Source organism: Plasmodium gallinaceum, assembly GCF_900005855.1.
Source record: "Plasmodium gallinaceum strain 8A genome assembly, contig: PGAL8A_v1_76, whole genome shotgun sequence".
In the NCBI taxonomy this organism is placed as follows: Eukaryota; Apicomplexa; class Aconoidasida; order Haemosporida; family Plasmodiidae; genus Plasmodium; species Plasmodium gallinaceum.
The window spans coordinates 2,025,578-2,048,697 of NW_021628238.1; the positions used below are offsets into that span (position 1 = coordinate 2,025,578).

Here is a 23,120-nt window from a genome sequence, read left to right on the forward strand (position 1 = left end):
AAAAAAAAAAAAAAAAAAAAAAAGATTGATCACACATTCACATTTTAATTAACGTAATGTTATGAAATATGCATATCAAGTACAACACAATAATTTTATTTTTTCGTTCTTTTAATTAACACTGATTAGAGAATATTCTACAATAGTAATATAGAATGTAATACTTTTATTTAATATTGTTTATTTTTTTCTTTCTTTGTTTAACTGAAAAATAATTTGTGTGCAATTTTACTGAATTTTCTTCAATATTTCTGTTTACTTTGTTTATCCCTTCACGTAAGGAAAATGAAATACATATTGATTGAATGACAAAAAATTATTGTTTATAAATATTATTTATATATATTATTACAGAAAAAAAATGAAATATATTGATAAAGCAAAAAAAAAAAAAACTAAAATTATAATAAAAATGAGATTATATCTATAATAAATTCATAAAAAAAGACAGAAAGAAAAAGAAATAAATGAAAAAAAAAAAAAAAAAAAAAAAAAAAAAAAAAAAAAAAAAAAAAAAAAAAAAAAAAAAAAAAAGTACAAAAAATTACTATACAAATTTTCTCTAATTGTTGTTTTAAAACAGAATGTTAACAGAACATAACTTATAAATTATTACAAAAAATAAAATCAACAAATATATATATATACAAAATAAATATATAAAATTAAATATGTTGATTAAAAATAAATAAATAAAAAAGTGTAACAAATAATTTCAATGATCTTTTTCCATTAATTTACTACAAAAAAAAAAAAAAAATATATATATACATATATTTTTTTTTCTACTCCAAAATATTATTTAATTAATGTACTAAATAATAATATATAATTAAAAGAAAGAAATTATGAATATAAAAAGTGAGAAAAACGTAAAAAAAAAAATTAATTATTTTTATCTAAGGAGTTGAAAATAAAAATAAAATAAAACAGAAAATGAAGGTTTAAAAAATATGGGTTAAAATAATAGTTTAATAAAGTATTAATCAAATGCAACAATTAAATAATATATAAAAATAAACTATAATTAATTTTTAAGGTTTTAGTGTAACCCTTATTTCATAGAATTATAATAATAATAATTTTTTTTCATTACATAAAAATGAAAAAATTTATGTTGAAATACTTTTATAAGTAAAAATAAAATTTTTAACATTAATATCATTATGTATTATAGTAATTTTATTTATTTTTATTTTTTAATTATGTGTGAACACAAAAATTTTATATTCATATATAGGGTAAAAATAATTAATATATAAATGAAGCAAAAAAAAAAAAAAAAAAATATAAAAAAAAAAAAAAGAAAAAGAAAGAAAAAAAAAAAAGAAAAAGACAAAGATAAAACTATGTAAATAAACCAAAACAACTGTCACATAAAATAGTTAATACATTCTTTTAATTTTGTAAATTTTTATTTTTTTCTAATTCTTTTATTTACTTAAAACTTCCTAATATATTTTTTTTAAATAATATATATATATAATGTATCAGTTTCAATGAATTTTTAAAAGTAAAAAAAAAAATGAATTAAAGTTCATTTTTATAATATTTTTTTCTTTTTTTTTCAGATGCAAAAATTATTTTTTTTAAATAAATTTAGAATTTTTTTTTAGAATTTCTATATATTTTATTTTTTAACATGTTTAAATAGTTCCATTAAATATATGAAAACATTAATTTATAAATTTAGAAAAATATCTTTTATTAACATCATTTTAATATGTATGATTTATACATTTTTCATTTTATTAAAAATGACATGAGTATTATATATACATTCTGGGATAAAAAATATATTTTAAGTATTCCTATTATTACTAAAAAACATTATTTTAAAGAATTTAAAATATCATCTGTTTTTTTTATATTTTTTTTGCACTGCTCTATTTCATTTTTAAGATTTATTTTTTGATATTCTAATTCATTTAACCTCCTTGTATTTTCTCCCGGTTTATTGTTACTTGTATTGTTATCACACATAATGTTTTTAAATTCATTTATCTTTTTATTTAATTCTACTTTTAATTCAGTTCTATAATTTTTTAGAGCATCTATAATTTTATCTTCTCTACTATTAGATTCACTCAAATCTAAATATCTTTTTTCTGCATTTTTAATTATTTCTTTTTTTTCTTCTTCTGTTAAAACTAATGGTGCACAACTTGGTGGTAAAACTTTGCATTTTTGTTCAAGAAAAATCACATTCAATTTTTTTTTCTCTTCCTCTCTATTCCTTCCTATTTTAATAGGAAGTTCTTTTATGGATTCGTAATTTTTTGTTTCTTCTAAAATTTTAGACAAAGGCTTTTTATGTGGAATTTTATCTATAGGATTTTCTTTTTCTATTTTTTCTGAAACAAAACAATTTTAATGTAAAATAAATGTAAAAAGATTTTTAGATTAAAATTATATTATTCTATTTTTTTAAAAATTTTAATTAATATAATAATTATTATGTAATGTTTTATATTCTTATTAATTATAGATATGCATATAATTTCTAAAATTTATTTTAAAATATTTTAATTAAAAATTTAACTAATAATAGTACAATTTTGTACTAATTTAATAAATAAAACATTTAATTTAACAATAATTTAATAGAATATTATATAAACTTATTTTAAGGATAATTTCAATAAGAATTTTTTTATAACTTTTATAGGAAGGATAATTAATTTGAGGATTTCTAAATGATTTTTCTATTTTTATTTCTTTTACGTCTTTTTCTTTTTTCACAAATTTTTTAGGAGCTATTAAATTTGGGTTAATTTTATTATTGTCCCCGTATAAATAATAAAGTAATTTTCCTGCTTTGCTATCTAAACCAAATGATTTCCAAAAGTTTTTATGGGTATCCGGCTTTTCATATTTTATATCATCATAATCTTCTTTTAATTTTTCTTCATTTTCATTTGTAGTCATCTTAATAAATGTAATAAGTAAATATTTAATAGATATATAGTAAATAGGGATATATTAATATTATATACTATTAATTATAAAAAAGAAAAAATAAAATGTACTAAAAAAAAAGACAAAAAATAATTTAATGATTTACATTACCCATTAAATATAATTCATAAAAGTTTTTTCTATTAAATAAACAGATGTATTTTCTGATATGTTAAAGAAAAGTAAATATATAATAATATAAAAAGAGAAAGAAAAAATGAGTGTATGGTTAAATAAATTTAAAAATATACTTATATTAGATTGGAAATTAGTGCATTCAATTAGGAAAAATAAAGTACATTAAGCTTGTTTAGTTTTCTATATAAAATACTTTCACAATACAATTAATGTTTATTATTTTATTATAATATATAAATTTTTCTGTCTATAATAAATAATTTTTCTTATTAAAAGAATGTATGAATAAATATATTATTCATAATTAATTATTCTAATTAAAAATTTTACAAAAGAAACTATTTAAATCTTATTTTTATATCAAAAAATATTTAAAAATTAAAAAAATTGTATTATTTTTGCTAAAACAAAAAAAAAAAAAAAAAAAAAAAAAAAAAAAAAATTTTAATATTGATATTAAAAAAAAAAAAAAGAAGAAATATAATTAGTATATTAATCTAAAACATAAAATATGATACTATGAATATTTTCTTAATATACTATTTAGTAAGAAATTACGAAATTAGGTATAAAAGAAAAAAAAAAAAAAAAAAAAAAAAGATAAAGGTAAAAATAAAATAAAAAAATTAAAATATTAATAATAATAATTTTAAATCAATATATCGGTTTAGAATGAAGAGAAAATATAGATGTCTCTATATATAATGAATTGAAAATTTTTGCGTATTATTTTATATGATTATTTAAAAAAATAAACAAATATAGTTCTATTCTCTTTTTATAATATTGACAAAAAGTTTTTAAAATTGTATATTTCCCTAACTTTATTATTTCATTAATGATTTTTATCTTATATTTTAATTTTTTGATATTTATATGAGACAAAGTATTAAAATGGAAACTTTTTTTTGAATATATTCATCATTTTTATATTTTCATTAAAATATATTATTTTAAAAATATTTTAATCAAATATAATGATTTGTCTTTCTTTTTATTTAAGTAAAATTTCTTTTACATTTATGTAATAATAAGAATTTTTTGTTATTTATATTATATGGTTTACTTTAAATTTGTTTTGTTTTATTTACCCTTTATTTTTTCTTTATTTTTTTTTTTTTTTTTAATTTTAAAAATTTGTTTACTGAAATATGAACTGTTCATTCATATGCCAAACTTGTAGTGAATTATCAACTCCAACAGTCGCCACTAAAAATGTGTTACTATTTGCCCAAGCCATGTCATAGACACTCCCAATATGTCCTCCATGAACAAATAGCAACTGTTTAGGAATTTTTTTGGAACTATTATAAATGTCATCTTCTGATTTTTTTATTTGTTCGTAGCTAGCTGAATTTCTTGATATGTCCCAAATACAAGTAGTACCATCGTCTGAACAAGATCCAAAAATACCTGATGACATCATACAAAATTTAATTCTATTAATACTTTGTGTGTGATAATTTATTTTAAGTAAAGATTCCTTATTGTATCTCATATCCCAAATAGAAATTAATCCATCACTATATCCACATGAAAAAATGTATTCTGAAAAATTATCAAAAGAAAAAGTATTCATTGCCTCATTATGATCTTTAAAATTTATTTCCGGTTTTGAAAAGAAATTTTTTTTTCTTATATCATATAAACTCATGTAACCATCATCATCACACACTCCAAGAGCATTATTAAATTTAGGATGAAAAAAAATATCATTTAACGAAATTTCTTTATTTTTGTTGATCCATGTGCATAACGGATCTATAGTTGGAGTATTTTCATATGTTTTTATATTAAAATCTGTGATTTTTCCACTTTTATTTAAACCATATGTTCTTGGAACATCATTACATTTTGTACCTTTGTTAATATCCCATAAACATATACTACCGTCAACAGAACAAGATGCTAATAATAAATCACTGGGATTAACTTCTCCAAAACCACTATTATTTTCATTTATATTACTTTCATTTTCTTCATTATAAGTATTTGGATTTCGGTAATTATCATATACTTTGTTGATATTCCAGCACAAGCCACTTCCTTCACTTTTATGTCCTTTTAATATCATTTGGGGATAGCATGTTGATACATCCGATGGAAAAGATGGATGCTTTGTATAATCAAATAATAGAATATTACCATTATTTGTTTGAGTAACAATAAAAAAAGGATTACTTGGTAAATGTGTAGCTCTTATAACTTCTCCAGGGTGTAATAATTTTGCTTTAATTTCAAAGGATGGTAATGGGTATGCTTTTTTTTTTTTTTTACTACTTATAAAACCGCTATAGTTTTCATATTGTAGTACATCTTCCTTAACAGAATATAATGGAAATTTTATTTCACCAATATAAACATATTCGAAATCTTGATTAGATGTATGAGTTCCTAAAAGAATTTTATTAGTAAAATAGTTAGTTTTTGATTTAAAAGAGTTATCACTTCCTAAAAATTCAACAGTTAATGATGGCCAATCTAACTTATTTTTTAAGAGAGAACTGTATAAAAATGGGGTATTTTTTCTCCAAATTATATATCTTTCATTTAATATGTCCACATTTGTGTTTTCATTTGTTTCTTTTTCTATAGGGGTTTTTGATTCATAAGAATCTTTTAAATCATAACTTTTGTTTTTTTCATTCTTTATATCCATCTTTCATAAAATGCCTCCTTTCATTTCATGTAAACGTAAAAAATTTATTTTATTTTTTTTTTTAGCACATATTTCAGTTAATATTGTACATATATATATATATTTATATATATGATAAAAATAAAATTAAAAATATGTTATAAATTTTAAATATTTATAACAAAAATGTTATTAATAATTAATAAATATATACATATTAATATAAAAATTTGTTTTTGAACTTTTCAAATTTAAATTGCTGTGTAATTAAAAAAAAATAAAAATAATTATTATCTATTTTAATATTTATACATAAATAATATTTAAAAGAAAAAAAAATTTTTTTTAAATAAAATAATAAATTATTTTTTTAATACTAATAAAATGAAATTTTATATAAATATTTTTTTTTTTTTTTTAATCATATATTTTTACTAATATTAATTTAAGAATACATAGTACTTAATACATATTTAAATGTATGAATGTATTAGAGCATAATAAAACTAAATACATTTTTAAATAAATCATAGTAAAATATGCGTTTTGATTTATATAAATAATCAACAATTTGTATTTTTTAATTTATTAATTTCTACATTACTTCAAAAAATAGATATATGAAAAGCATTTCAATGTAAACAAAAATAATAGCATTTTTATACTAGTTTTACTTTTTTTTTTTTATTTTTTTGCTTAAAAAAAAATCTTGAAAAGTAATTAAATGTTTTAATTAAGTATCCTAATTTTATTTTGTCATGTGGAAAACTGTCAGCCATTTTTTTAAAAAGCGTTTTTTTCAATTTATATATAAAAAAAAAATGTATTTTACATTAGACATGTAAAAATAATGCAATTATAAAAAATTAATCTTATGGATTTCATAAAATTATATCTTTTTTTTTAGAATAATTAGAAAATGATAAAAATCAGAATTTAAACAATGGAATATAAAATTTATTTTTTTATAATTCTCTTTTTACTTGTATATAATTAAATAGGATAATTTTGTTTATTTAAATTTTAGATCTACCAAATTAATTTATATTTAAATTTAAAATTAAAAAGATTCCACTTAATGAAAATCTTTTTTATATTTGATAGAATTACTTTTCTTAAATATTTTGATTTCAAAAAAATATCAATTTTACCATAATTTTTTCTATAAAAATTAGATTTTAAATAAAAAGATAGCATATATAAAAATTTAGCTAAAAAAAAAAATATTTGTTAAATGTTTTTTTGCATTGAAATATTCCTTTTTGAAATGAAAATACTAGAGTTTATATAAATAAAATATATATAAATTTGCTGAGTTCTTTATGACTTTTTTTTTTGAAATTTACAAGATTTGTTTTTTTCACATAAATATAACTGATGCTACTAAAACTTTTTTTACTATTCTATTAATTATTCTTAAAATATTTAACTTTTTTACATTTTTTACATAAAATTGTAATTCCTTTTTTGTATATATAAAATTATTAGCAATATAAAAATGTTAAAAAATATAATTAATTAGAAAGAATATCAATTTATACTTAAAAAAAAAGATTTATAAAAATAAATTAAAAAACTGTAAATAAATACAAAAACAAATAAAATTACAATAAATAAAAAAGAAGAATTTTTTAATTTGGGTTCTTTTTAATTTACAATTTTAAAATATATTTTTTTATTTATAAAAAAAATTATGTACATAGAGAATATGGAGAAAAAATTTTGTATAAATTTATCGATAAGTGGATATTAAAAATTATGTTAAACTAATAATTATATCATGATAAAAATGAGAAAACATAAACAAATTAAAAATTAATTTTATAAATTACTTCTTTTATATATATGTACATAAAATAAAAAAATGTAATAGTAACATTTCTAAATAATTTAACAAATTTTTACTTTTTTGTTTTATTTATCATATATATTATATAAAAATTATTGTAAATGGTAGTTCAGTATTCTAAAAATATAGTTATATGAATAAAATATAAAAGCACAACAAAATATTAGCTTAATTTAATAGAAAAAGAGTTTATTATACAAAAAAAAAAAAAAATTATTTAAAATAGTACAAAGGAATACTTATATTTTTTATTTGCCTATATTATTTGCTATAAATGATTACATTTATTAAATTATCATAAAGAAAAAGACATGTATTTAATAACAATATATACTTACTTAAATATGAAATTACACAAAGAAAAATAAATGAAAAAAAAAAATTCATGTAATATTCTTACTTTAGTTTTTTTGATTAAAATAAATATTATTATAGAAACCATATATGATATAAAAATATCTATAGGTGCAAAATTAAGTATTTTACACCATATATATTTAACTTGTTTTTTCTACTTGGCGATTTATTCTTTTTTGATTTATATATATTCAGTTAAATGTGTATTTAACAAATATAATAAATAAGTATTTCATATTATTTTTATTTATTTTTTATGTTATTCATAAATGATATTTTTCTATATAAAGTATTTTATTATTGTGTTAAATTAATTTTTGAAAAAAATGCATACACAAAAAAAAAAAAAAAAAATTAATAAAAATTAAACATTGAGCATGCATTTTTATATAAATAAGTTTTTTTTGTATGTTTTTCAATTTTATTTTGTTTTTATAAAGAAAAATAAAAAAAAAAAAAAGTATGGAAAAAGTTTCAGTAAAATAAAATTAAACGATTGTAACCTTACTACATTTTAATGTTATACACATTTTTTATTCAAAAAAATTAGTGAGATTATTTAAATATATATATATATATATATATATATATATATATATATATATGTGTTATACATAAAATTATAAATAAAAAAAGACCTTGAAAAATTAAAAATAAGATAAAATAAGAAATTGAAAAAGAAATTATACAATATTTATATTTACAAATTCATAAAAATTACAAATATATTCAAATAAGAAAAAATGATACATTGAAGAAAAAAAATGATTAAAATAAGTTGGATTAGTTATTCAGAATAATAATAATAATAATAATAATAATAATAATAATAATAATAAATAAATAAATAAATAAATAAATAAATAAATAAATCAAATAAAAGTAATATATTTTTAAAAAAAAAAATATAATAAAAAAGAAAAAGAATTATTTCTTATAGACTGATGCAGAATATTTTATTTTGATATAAAAGAAAAAAAAAAAAAAAAAAAAAAAAAAAGTATATTATGAACAATTTGTATTTTTATTCTGTTTTTTTTGTTTAATATTTCAAGTTATATTTTAATTTTAAACAGAAGAAAAATATATATATTTTTTTTTTTGAATTATATAATAATGATAGGATCGAATAATGATTTAAATGAATGCCTATCAAATAAAAATAAAGGATGGAATTTTTTATATGAGACAATAGTAAAGGCTTCATCAAATGCATCAATGAAATATGAAAATACATTAATAAATAAGGATCTACCAGATTTACAATCTTTTAACCGTTTTAGTTTTACATTATCATCAACTGGAAATATACCTAGAGAAGAACTAGAAGTTGCTCAGGTGTTTTTTTATTAATACATGTATTATTGTAATAAATATTTTGAAAAAGTATTTTTTATTAATATATATAGATATATATATATATATATATATATATATATATATATATATATATATATATATATATATATATATATATTTATTATAGAAATTGTTAAAAATTTGTAATTTAAGAGATGAGTATATAAAAAATTTTACTGATATTGATACATCAGTGATTGAAGATGCGGTAGTATCAGAATGTTACAAAAAAAAACATCCAGATCAATTTGAATCTGCTGAGCCTATTTATAATCCTTATAATGTTACCATTTTAAAAAAATGTAATGCTTTTATTAATTTTGTTGATGGTATTTTTTTTGTTCATTGGGATCCAGATATTGACCAAGGACCTATAAGTAATATAAAAAAAATATCACATTATTATAAAAATTTTTGAGTATTTAAAAGATTTCTTTTAATATGCATTTTTCTATATATTATTATATATATTATTATATAAATCGTAATATCAAAATATTTCTTTTTTTTTAGGTAAAGAAGAATGCAATGAATCAAATAAATTAAAAGGACATAAATCTATAAAATCAACTGAAGAATATTTATCATCTATTCAATTAATAATGGTAGCTGTACAGGATCCCGCATGTAAAAGTTTTTGTTATCAGAGATTAAAGTACTTAGAACAAAAATTTGATTTTCATATTATGTTTAATGGATCTTTAGAATTAGGAGAGGCAAAAAATATAAAACATCGTGATTTTTATAATATAAGAAAAGTAGATACACATGTTCATCATTCTGCATGTATGCAACAAAAAGTATTATTAAGATTTATAAGAGAAAAGTATAAAACAGAACCAAATACAATAGTTTATGTAAATGAAGAAGGAGAAAAAATGACTTTAAAACAAATTTTTGATAAAGAGTTAAAAAGTTCCGCTTATGAAGCCACAGTTGATAGTTTAGCAGTTAATGCATTAGGAAATTGTTTTCATAGATTTGATCTATTTAATCAAAAATATAATCCATTTGGTCAAAAGTTATTAAGAGATATTTTTTTAAAAACAGACAATTATATAGAAGGTAGATATTTAGCAGAAATTACAAAACAAGAAATAGAAAAATTAGAGAATTCTAAATATCAACATGTAGAATGGCGTATATCTATTTATGGTAAAAATAAAAATGAATGGTTGAAATTAGCAAAGTGGGTTTTAGTTAATAAATTAAGTAGTATAAGAGTACGATGGGTTATTCAAGTACCAAGATTATATCATATATATAAAAAAATGAAATTAATTAATACATTTGGTGATTTTTTAAGAAATGTTTTTGAACCATGTTTTGAAGCAGTAAAAAATCCAGAAGAAAACAAAGAAATTTTTACTTTTTTACATCAAGTAGTTGCATGGGATAGTGTGGATGATGAATCTGTTGTTTCAAAATATACAGTGAAAGGGGGTGAATTACCAACACCTGATAATTATACTAGTGATAATAATCCACCTTATTCTTATTACGCATATTATATGTATGCAAATATTAGAACATTAAATGAATTTATGGTTCTCAGAAAATTAAGACCATTGGCATTCAGGTTAAAAGATAAAAAACTTAAATTATGATAATGAAAAAAAATTATTTAATGGTATTAAAAACTGTTTTTTTTTTTTTTTTTTTTATCTTACATTTAAATGAATATTTCTTTATATTTGTAATATTTTTAGACCGCATTGTGGTGAAACAGGAAACATAAGTCATTTAGCCACTATGTTTTTATTAGCTGATAAAATAAATCATGGAATAAATTTAAGAAAATCTCCTGTTTTATTATACTTATATTATCTAAAGCAGATTGGATTAGCAATTTCTCCTTTATCAAATAATGCCTTATTTTTGCAAATAGGTAAAGAATTTTTTTTTTTTTTTTTTTCCTTACAAAATTAGATTTTTTTTTACCTAGTTTTTCCTCTTATAAGAATTTTTAATATAATATATTTAATTTTTTTTTTTTTTTTATAGAAAAAAATCCTTTTAAAAACTTTTTTAAAATAGGTTTGAATGTATCTTTATCAACAGACGATCCTTTAATGTTTCATTTCACAGATGAACCATTATTAGAGGAATATTCTATATGTGCAGTAATTATATATATATATATATATATATAATTATTATTATATATTTTTAATATAAATATATATATGTCTATCCTATTTTTTTTTATTTTTTTTTAGCATATGTGGAAGTTAAGTACTGTAGATTTAAGTGAAATTGCAAGAAATTCAGTCATTCAGAGGTTAAATATAATTTTTTATATTTATGCATAATATATAGTAGGAAAATATGTTAAAAATAATTAAAATTGAATTTTTTTTTTTTTTTTTTTTTTTTTTCCTAGTGGATTTGAACCAGCTTTTAAAAAACATTGGTTAGGGGTCCATTTAGATGAATCTTTAAATTTTCATAATAATCCAGAAAAAACGAATATAGCTAATACTAGAATGATATATAGGTAATAATTATATACATATATATAAATATATATATATATATATATATAAACATTTTTCATCTTTATTTTATAGGAAAAATACATTAGAAGAAGAAAATAAGAACATCAAGAGACTTGTTAATTTTACAGAAAAATTATTATAAATTGAAATTATTTTTATTATTATAAGCAATTTAATTTTCATTTAAACGTATTTTTTTTTTTTTTTTTTTTTTTTTTTTTTAAATTAATGAATATATCATTAAAATACCAATTTATTTTTGTTTGTATTACAAAAAATTACTTATCAATAATTTTTCTTTTAATATCTGTTAAATTGTTATTATATATTTGTTATTTTAAATTGTAAAAGCATATAATTTAGTATTTTTTAACAATGTGTAACTTATTAAGCTTTCTTCATTTTTTTTCTTTTTTTTTTTTATGACTGGATATGTAGCTGTTTCTTTTAAGAAGCAGTCGTTATGATATATTTTTTTTTTTTTTTTTTGATAAATATTGTTGATTTTATTTATAACTTTTTTTTACATTTTTAAACAATATATAAAATTTGTTTTTTCTTCTTTTATTTTAGGTTTTTTTTTTTTTTTTTTTCTCTTTATGATTATTTTTGTTAAAATAAGTAAACATGAATATGTTCAAATTTTTAAGAATATAAACAATTATAGAATAATAATGAATTATTATGTAGAAGAAAATTTGTTGGTTTTTTTTTTTTTTAAAATTCTTATTATTAACTATTTTGTTAATAACGAAATCAAATAGAAAACTATGTAAGCAAACACTTTACATAACCCATGTGAAAAAAAAAAAAAAAAAAAATGAATCCTCAGAATATAATTTTTTAATTTTTATAGGAAAAAATTTAAAAATAAAATAAAAAAAAAAAAAATATTAAAATAATGTTGCTTCTCAATATGACATTAATAAAAAATTTATTAAATATTTATTAAGATATAATATATTTCAAACTGTTTATTCGTTTATAAGATTTTGATAAAAATAAAAAAAAAAAACAATACAATTTAATCTTGAGTGGATTGAAAAAAAAAAGAATAAAAATACAAATTAAGAAATTTAATTATCTCTTTAAAATTAAATGTAGAAAAATTCTATAAAATATATGTATGTCTATAAATATTTGTAACGTTTAGACTTCACCGTAAAGAATTTTAAAAAAAAAAAACTTCATATTAAATTTATATTAAAAAAAAAAAAAAAAAAAAAAAAAAAAAAGAATATAAAAAATTTATAAATAATACAATTATAGAATAAAAATAAAATAAAAAATATGAACATAAATTAACTATATTCTGAATATCAACTATCAATTATTTTTTCTAATAAGAATTATTTATTACATAGCTTTTTGTTATTATAAGATAGAATATTAAAATAAAAATAATTTGTAGCTTTTTTATGTTATAAAATTATTAATACATATTATTATATCGAGCAATATATAATTTTTTTTAATTTGTTTTTTATTGTATATATATATTTATATATATGTATATTTATATATGTATATATTTATATATGTATATATTTATATATGTATATTTATATATATGTAAAAATCTGTTGCATGCAATGCTTACAGAAATAATCTCTACGAAATAAAAAAAAACACTTTAGAATTAGAAGTGTATTAATTTGAAATAATTTATAAAAAATTCTGAAACAATTTTAATTTTAAATCTTTTTTAAAATTTTTCATTTGAAAAACAGTTTGCTTGTTTTTGTAATTTAAAGCATGCATTTTATTTTGCATGCATAAAATCACTGAATTCTTTGTAAGAAATTTTTCTTGAAAGCAGAAAACTATATCTAGCATTTGTTTATAAAATAATTAAAGTTTTATTTTTTTTAATAAAATTTTTTTTTTAAAATATGAAAAAAATGAAAAATTAAAATTATAAAGATAAAAAAAAAAAAAAAAAGGTAAAATTATGTAGCAAATATACAAAGTAAGAATAAGTGGAATAAATATTTACATTTTTTTTTTTTTTTTTTAAAATATATTATTTTATATTTTTTTTTTTTTATCGACCATAATTACCATAGTATGTTTTTATTTCACATAAAGCTCTATTTGCTATTTATGATTCATATATTTTGTTCGTCACTCTTTTATCTAGATGTAAATATAAATATATAATGATATATACATCCTTTTATTTACATTTAAATGAAATATATGTAATTATATACTTAAGTTATATATATATTATATACAAACGTATAATATAGAAACGTAAAGTTATAGTGAAAAAACATGAAAGAACAAAAAAAAAAAAAAAAAATATTTTTTTTCATATAATTTTTTACATGTTTCTCACATACTATCATTAATTTAATTTTTTTTAATTTATATATATATACATATATTTTTTTTTTTTTTTTACAATGAATATAAATGTAAATTAAATAACATTTAGCTTTTTAATTTTTTTTTTTTAATAACAATGATTTTTATTAGCTATAAATAAAATTATATATTAAATTATGATATTTTTTTAAATATATTTTTCAGAGAATACATTGATTATTTATATCATATTCTTTTTTTTTTTTTTTTAAATTTTTTCCTTTTTTTTTTTTTAATTTTTCTTTTTAATGGTTTTGTTCTATGTAACGCTATTTAGATAAATGTTTTAATTTATTATTTTTTTTTTTTATTTTATATATTTTCAACATTTATGTAAATGTGTGACATGAAAAATAGGTGAAGTTATTAACCATTTCAAGAAAATGAAGATTTTTAGTATTTAATATTGTATTACTAAATTGTGTATATTTTTATAACTTTTTTTTTTTTTTTTTTTTTTTTTTAATTAACTTTTTAGTTTTTAAATATAATACTTTAAATCGAAACCTTTTTTATATTTTAATAATATATATAATTTTTTTTTTATATATTTAAAAAGAAAATTAAAATATATTGTGGTGTATTTTTTTTTTTTTTTGTTTTGCATAATATTTTATAGAATAATTTACTTATGTAAAATTTTTTATATAGATGTGTATTATCTTTTACTTAATTTTTAAATATATTTTATAAATATATTTTAATTAGTGACATTAAGAATAAAAAGAATTTTATTCTACACTTAGAATTTAATTATTTTGTTTTTTTATAGAAATATAATTTTATAAAAAAAAAAAAAAAATAAGTGAATGTATATATGTACTACATATATATCTATGTTCTTTATTTTTTTTAAATTTTCTTTTTCATTGAATCTTTTTTACAAAATTTTTTTTATTGTAAGAGTTAGTATAGAATTTTGTTCAGTTTATAATTTGCAAATATAATTAATTGCATAATTTAAAAAAAAAATTTATATATATTATATATATATATATATATATATGTGTGTTTATAAACATAAAATAAAAAAGGAACATTTTGATGATATCCTTTTTTTATTATAGTTTATTAAGTATACATAAAAAAAAAAAAGAAAAAAAATACACCATTATGTATTTTATTATTTTTAAATAATTATAATTATTTACAGTTTATATCTTATTTCATTTTTATTTAAAATTTATTTTTATTTATTTTTTTTTTTTTAATTTGTTTTTATATATTTTTTTTAAAATATAAATATATATATATATATATATATAAAGGAAAAGAAAGAGAAAAAATAAAAGAAATAATGGACATAAAATAATAATTATTATAAACAAAATGGAAAATATTTCTTTTAATTCATCATATACAGCAAAATCACCACAAAAAAATTCATCTTTTAACAACATTCATGACAAAGGTGTTTTAAAAGATGAAAATTTAAATGAAATATATGATATAAGTACAAAATTAAAATCATATTATGAATCATTTAGTCATGAAAATAATGAAATATTAAATTTTAAATTTAAAATTAAAAATGACTTAAATATTTTAAATTGTTACAATCAAAAAAATATCAATACAAGTAATATAGAAGAAAGTGTAAACAATTTTGAATCAAATTTAAAAAATAGTGTAAAAATAAATGTAAATTTTGAAGAAATAGGAATAAAAAATAACGATTGTGAGCTTATTACAAGTCGTTATGAATATAAAAATAAAATAAATGAAAACTCGGATATTTTATTAAATAAACATATAGATAAAAGTTTAAGTATTCAATCATTCAATTCAAGATATAGTGAACATAATATAAGAAAGAGAAATGCTAACATATGTGATATTTTTAAATATAAAAATTATTATAATAAATATAACGTTGTATGTAATAACATAAATGATACCAGTGAGATTTTTAAATCGAGTGAGATTAAGGTAAATGATATCCATGTTTATCACTACAATAAAATTGAGGATGAAGTTAGAACAAATATTACTATTGCAAATAATAATTTTAATACGAATTATACTAATAATTATGATAGTAATAATAGTAAAAATAACACTAGTACTGCTAATAATATAAATAAAATTAATACAACAAAAAGTAATAATAATAATGAAGTGAATGGTTTAAGTAGTACAAAATGTCAAAATAATAACAATTTTAAAAATGGTGAAAAATTCCATGAAAAGCAAAATGAAGATAGAGGAAACAGTAGTAGTATAATAAATTTGTACTATAAAATTGATAGTAAAAATAGTGAAAGTATTTCCCACAATAATAATGTTAATGAATTTTTTGAAAATATAAAAAAAATAAATAATTCAAATGAAGGAAAGGGAGAATTTAAAAATATTAATAGCAATGAAAATATAAAATTATGTGAAGGAAGCAAAAAGTCTTATGAGTGTTCATTATCTAGTAGTAGTGGATTAAATGAAAATAAGAGTTATATGATGAAACAACATGATAATAGTAAAAATAATGAAAATAATAATATTTATGAAATCAATCAATTTATTAAAGAAGAAAAAATAATAAAAGAAAATTATGAATTTATTAATTTAAATAGCAAGAATGAATTAAAAAAGAAAAAAAAAACAAAAAAAATACAAAAATTAAGGAATATTAAGAAAGTCAAATTTCTTAATAAAGTGAAGGATAAGTATAATTTAAATGTATTTTATTCAGGTGTTAGAAGTTATAATTTTAGTTCAAGTGTTAGAAAAAAAAACATAGAATTTTACAACAGTTATATAAAAAGGAATGTTTTGTATAAATTAAATAAAAATATGGAATATTATAAAAGTAAATTCTCAAATTATATAAATACAACGAAATATTATAAAAATAATAACAATAAATTAAATAGAACTTCAAAAAATAAAAATGAAAAAAAGAAGAAAATTAAAAAGAAAAGTAAAATAAATATTGAAAAAAAAAAAAATTTAAGTTCTTCAAATAATACAACTAATGTTAATCAAAAATTAAACTTTAACAACATATACAACAGAAATTATTCCTTGAAAAAAGGAAATAATATGAACGTAAATAATTATGATTCATACAAATTAGATAATAATTATACTTATAGTAACAATTTAGGTAGTAGGGTTACAAGAAATTTGAGCAATGAAAAATTAGGTTATAACAGTGATGACAATTGTATATTTAAAAATATGAAAAGAAAAGAGAAGAAAAATGTAAATTTTTGTGATAATAAATTTTTTTGTAAATATTTAAGTGATGACGATTTAACTTTTGAAAATTATTGTAACTACCTTTTACCAAAGGAAAATGTAGAAAAGATGAATGTTTTAAGTTACTTACATTACTTTAAAGTATTAAATAAGAAAAAATTAAAGAAAAAAATTAACAGCAATATACAAAAATTAGATTTTAATTATGATTATTTTATAAGTTCTATTTGTAATACGAATAATAAAAAAAAAAATATTTTATATAATGTGAAAGGTGGAATAACAAATGAAGAAGATATTTATGAAGATTTTTTTAAAAATGATATATATATGATTGATGGTTCTATTAATGATGGATATTGTATAACAACATGCTATGATAACATTTTAAAAAATAAGCAAATTAAAACAAAATATTTTGATTGTTATAAGAAAGTTTTTTTAATTTTTAGGAAGAGATTTCTACAAGAAAACGGTTGTAATATTGTAAAAGAGCAAAACATTTATGATTTTAATAATGAAAAAAATTTTGAATGCAATAATGATAATAATAATAGTAATAATATTAATAATAATAATAATAGTAATTATAATAATAATAGTAATTATAATATTAATAGTAACAATAATAATAATTATAACAATAATAATAATAATAATATTAATAATAACAATAACAATAATAATAGTGATAATAATAATGATAATGATAATAATAATAATAATAATAATAATGATAATAATAATGATAATAATAATGATAATAATAATGATAATAATAATAATAATAATAATATTAATAATAATAATTTTAATTCAGTAAATGAAGAAGTAAGTAGTTTAGAGAAGCATTCATTGACAATATTCAATAATGAAAAAAATGAATACGACAAGAAAAATTATGATTATAATATAATAGATGAAAAGGTAGAATATAAAGAAAAAATTAAAGGGTGTGACTACGAAAAAAAATGTGATATAAATAATTTAAATGATAAATTTCAATATAATAAAGTATATAATGAAAATAAAGACAGTTTTAAGGAGACAGAAGGCAACTTTAATGAACAAAATATTCTTGAAGATAATAATGAACACTTTGAAAAAATAGAAGAGAATGATGAATTAAATAATTTTAATGTTAACAAAGATGAAATTACTGAATGTAATTATGATGAAGAAATAAATAATTATTATGTTAAAGATGAGATAAAGGAATGGAATGGAAATGACACTGATGAAATAAATGAATTAGAGGTTAAAGAATTAGAAAGTTTTGCTGACGATAATAATGAATTGAATGAGGAAGATATTAAAGATGAATTATCAACTGAAAATAATGAAACTACTCTAAGGTTACCTTCAAATGATGTTGATGCCGTGAAAAGTATGAGTGAAAATATCATAAACAATTCTAATTTTACGAGTTCATCCAATGAAAATAGTACTAACATGGAATCAAAAATAAAAATAAAAAATAAGAATATACAAAAGACTGAGATAAAGGATAAAGGAAGAAGACGAAAAAAAAATTTTTTAAATAAAAAAAATGATGAAATTGTAAAGGTATATGGAGATATAATTAAAGAAAATACAACTAGTTTCTTGTATAAGAATTTTGTTATTCCTAAAAAGTCACATAATTATACTTATTTAAATTATAAAGAAATAAAAGAATATTTAAAGAATTTAACTGTTTTAAAAAGTGGAGCAAATTGGAAAACATATAAAATAGAAGATCTACCAAGTGAACTTTATAAAAATATTCGACCAATAAATCAAAGAGTAACTGGTTTTAAAACGGTTTTGTTGGTTGATGAATTATTTGAAAAATTGTGGGAATTTCCATTAACTGATATGATAAAAATTAGAACTGTTACGAGAGGAGATCAATTTATAGGAGATATAAGAATTGATTTTTATTACAGACAAAGTGAAAGAACATTATGTCGTGCATGTGGAAGACATATTTTAAAACAAAAATTTGCAACAGAGCATTACCAAAGAAATATAAGTAATTATATTATCTATATATATATTCATAATTTTATATATGTGTATCTTTTACATATATATATATATAATAATTTCATATTTATTATTTTCTTTCTTTTTTTTTTTTTTTTTAAAGATTGTTGGAAAGAAGTAATGTGGAGATTAGGAATTCCAGAATTACATTACTATAACTCAGTTAGAAATGAGTAAGAAAATTAAGAAAAAATTTCATTTTTTTTTTTTTTTTAAATATTTATCTGTAGTTATTAATGTACTGTTCATAATTTATTCCAGCTAGCTAATTTTTTTTTTTTTTTTTTTTTTTTTTTTAGTTTTTTCGATCCACGAATTACAAATATAGATAATAATAACGAACAAGTATTATTAGATAGAGCATTGATATTATATAATCAGGAATTAATTAAAAAAGCTACTGATTTTGTTAATGAAGAGTTAAAATATTATGAAGAAAACTGTATGAACAAAGAACCCAAAAAAACGAAAGGAAACAACTGCTTGGAATTAGATATATTAGTTCTTGATGATAATAATATTTTACTTCCTACAATGAAAAATGAACTAGATGAACCATATTTTGAAATATCTGCTATATATCCAAGCAATGGTTTTGCTGACGAAAATTATTCTAAAGTAAAAAAAAAAAAAAAAAAAAAAAAAAAACATTAAAAAATGAAAAATTACTTAAAATTAATTCTATTTTTACAATATGATTAAATATTTTATTGATTTTTTCTATGTATTTTTTTTCTTCATTATTTTAACTTTTTTTTTTTTTTTTTTTTTTTTAGAATTTTTGTTTCATAAAAATAACATTTAACAAGTTGGGTGGAATGGTTTTAAGAGATCTGTTTACACTAGAATGTGAATTTTTAGTAGATTGGGGAGATAATTTGTTAATTCAAGCGAAGAAATATACGTTGCATGAGATTTATAATAATTCAGATTCATACGATGTAAACTTACGAAATTTATATGATCAAGGGTTTGCATATTTGCGATGCAATGTACCTCAGAAAAGCTATGGAAAAGTTAACCTAAAAGTTAGAATTCCTAAAACAGTTTGGCATTATTGGGAAGCAATAGCTGATGAGGCATCGCAAGTTAGTTATGAATTTCTGGATAAAAATAACATGCATAGACATTTATTATTTTGCTCATACTTAGATAACATTAATAAAAATTTTGCAACATATATTAAGAATTCTTATAAAAATAATTATAGTTTTGATTCTATTAATAACGCATCTAATTATACAAAAGTAGAAGACGATTATTCGCAAAGGAACGTTCTTCTTGATAAAAAAGCGAAACCTAATGTATCAGAGTCAATAAATAATAAAATTATACCTTATAATTTTAATTCACCAAAAGCAGAAATGAACGATTTAAACAATTTGAATACAAGACTATTATATAATCAAAATAATACATATAATAACATGGATTATCCTCTTATTAATAATATTCCATTTCAAAATTATCAGAATTTTAATATGAATAATGTACAGAATGATTCCGATACGAACTATTCAAAAAACTTTGATCATTATAATACACATCCAGAGTCAAATTTTTAAAGTTATTAAAAAAAATAATAATAAATCTATAAATGTGAAATGTTAATATTAATATACATATTTATGGAAGCAAATGTTATTGGTAGTTATTTATTAGAATTTATATATATTTATATATATATACATATATGTATATACAAACACATTGTTTTATACATATATAAATTAATTTTATATGATGTTATAAAGTTATTTGTTTTATATGATTTAAGTTTTACTAGTATTTATAACATTATTGAGATATAAATTATATAAATAAATATATATATATAAAGAATTTACGAGATTTTACATTATAATTTTATTTTTGATTTAAAAAAAAAAAAAAAAAATGAAAAATTAAAATTTTTGTAAAGAGCAAAAATAAAGTGGTTGGTGTCAAAATAAATTTAGTTCGCTTTTATGAGTTACAGTTAATGAATATGTTATAAAAATTAAATGAATTAATGTTTTTTTAGCAAAATATATTCATTTTATTTGATTATTTCTCATTTTGTTCACCTTTTTCATAAAATGCATTTGATTATTTTTTTAAAATTTTGCTTTAATATTTTTTTAATAATTTTTAATTTTTTTTTTTTAAATCTTTTTTTTTGAAATTTCACTTTTCAAACTAAACATTAAAAAAATTACATTATTAATATTATATTCAAATTCAAAAAAATTTATTATTAAGATTCTTCTCCATTATGTAATATATGTTATGTTTTTTTTTTTTTTTTTTAAAAATAATGTAGATCTTTTAAAATTAATAGTTTTTAATTTGACAAAAATAAGTAATACAATAAAAGTTATTTTTAAAAATATAATTATTAAATGTATTTATAAAAATAAAAAAGAAAAAAAAAATTTAAATAAAAATTCACATTAAAGATCTTTAAATGAACCTCAATTTACATATATTACAAAAAAAAAAAAAAAAAAAAAAAAAAAAAAAAAAAAAAAAAAAAAAAAAAAATAAAAATAAAAAATATATAAACATATATATATATATAAGATATATAAGAAAAATTAAAAAAATGAAATTTCTTTTTTAATTACTATTGTCTTAAATAATTTACTATTAACATCACTGTTATTATTATTTTTATAAATTAATAATCAGAACTACCTTCTATATCATCAAACTTTTCATTCGGAATATTTGCAAGCATTACTAAAAAAAAGAGATTTTGCTGAAGTCTTTCAAATAATGGTATACACTCATTTTTTAATCCAACTTCCAAAAGTTCATTAATAGCATGAAATAAATAATCGTTTTCGTTTATTTTTTTTTTTATTTTTTTTTTTATAACCTCGTTTTGCTCTTCATTGTTTATTTCTAAAAAATTATATTCATTACTTTGATCAAAATCACTTTTAATAATGTCTTTTTTTGTAGCACTATTATTAAATTGTTTCACACAATTTTTATTTAAGTCAATATCTTCATTTATTAAATTTTGTTCATTTATATATGAACTATTTAATTTAATCAAATTATTTTTATTCGAATTAAAATAACCATTACTTACTTTATGTGAATTATTATATAATCTTTGTATATTTTTAATTTTATCTATACTATTTTCTTTATTTATTTTATCTAATTTTTTTTCATTTATAAATGAATTCTGACAAACTTCCTTTAAGTTATTATCATTTAAAACATCTTCATTATTTATTTTATTTGAATTTCTTTCATTTAAATATGAACAGTTTGAATTATTTAAAACATCGTTCATTAATGAATCATTTTTTACATTTAAAAAAAAATTATTTGATTTATTTAAATTATTATTATTTATGAATGAATTATCATTTCCATTATATAAATTATTTTCATTTATACATGAATTGTTTTTGTTATCATTAAAATTAATTTTATTTGTCAATAATTCTTCATTATTCATATTATTTAAATTATCTATGTATCCTTCTGAACTATAATTATTATTTCTGCTATTTATATTATTTATTTGATTAGTTAAAATATTGCTACTACTTAAATTTTTACATGTATAGATATTGTTATCATTTTCTTTTTTATTTATATCATAAAAGGTATAAAGAAAATTTTTTTTTCCATTGCTATCCAAATATTTCTCATTTATTTTATTTTCATTATTTATTCCTTCACTGTTTTCATTAATGACCTTCTCATTTTTTACTAAGAATCCCAT

General features: G+C 17.1%; 5 protein-coding genes across 5 annotated transcripts; 2 read left to right on the forward strand and 3 right to left on the reverse strand.

Annotated features, from left to right (window-relative positions):
• Positions 1–1,830: 1,830 nt before the first annotated feature.
• On the reverse strand, positions 1,831–2,928 carry PGAL8A_00241500 (conserved Plasmodium protein, unknown function; the record flags this gene model as incomplete). The annotated part of the gene is made up of 2 exons (XM_028671149.1): positions 1,831–2,354; positions 2,661–2,928. 2 exons carry the CDS (start codon positions 2,926–2,928, stop codon positions 1,831–1,833), a joined length of 792 nt encoding a protein of 263 aa, XP_028527830.1.
• Positions 2,929–4,237: 1,309 nt separating this feature from the next.
• On the reverse strand, positions 4,238–5,755 carry PGAL8A_00241600 (chromatin assembly factor 1 subunit, putative; the record flags this gene model as incomplete). Its single annotated transcript, XM_028671150.1, has 1 exon — positions 4,238–5,755. One exon carries the CDS (start codon positions 5,753–5,755, stop codon positions 4,238–4,240), a length of 1,518 nt encoding a protein of 505 aa, XP_028527831.1.
• Positions 5,756–9,056: 3,301 nt separating this feature from the next.
• Positions 9,057–11,939, forward strand: PGAL8A_00241700 (AMP deaminase, putative; the record flags this gene model as incomplete). The annotated part of the gene is made up of 8 exons (XM_028671151.1): positions 9,057–9,278; positions 9,427–9,676; positions 9,813–10,878; positions 11,009–11,187; positions 11,304–11,422; positions 11,519–11,580; positions 11,683–11,796; positions 11,870–11,939. The coding sequence occupies 8 exons, from the start codon at positions 9,057–9,059 to the stop codon at positions 11,937–11,939; spliced, it is 2,082 nt and encodes a 693-aa protein (XP_028527832.1).
• A 3,557-nt stretch (positions 11,940–15,496) lies between these two features.
• On the forward strand, positions 15,497–20,958 carry PGAL8A_00241800 (conserved Plasmodium protein, unknown function; the record flags this gene model as incomplete). Its single annotated transcript, XM_028671152.1, has 4 exons — positions 15,497–19,379; positions 19,497–19,566; positions 19,693–20,011; positions 20,170–20,958. The coding sequence occupies 4 exons, from the start codon at positions 15,497–15,499 to the stop codon at positions 20,956–20,958; spliced, it is 5,061 nt and encodes a 1,686-aa protein (XP_028527833.1).
• Positions 20,959–22,052: 1,094 nt separating this feature from the next.
• Positions 22,053–23,120, reverse strand: PGAL8A_00241900 (conserved Plasmodium protein, unknown function; the record flags this gene model as incomplete). The annotated part of the gene is made up of 1 exon (XM_028671153.1): positions 22,053–23,120. One exon carries the CDS (start codon positions 23,118–23,120, stop codon positions 22,053–22,055), a length of 1,068 nt encoding a protein of 355 aa, XP_028527834.1.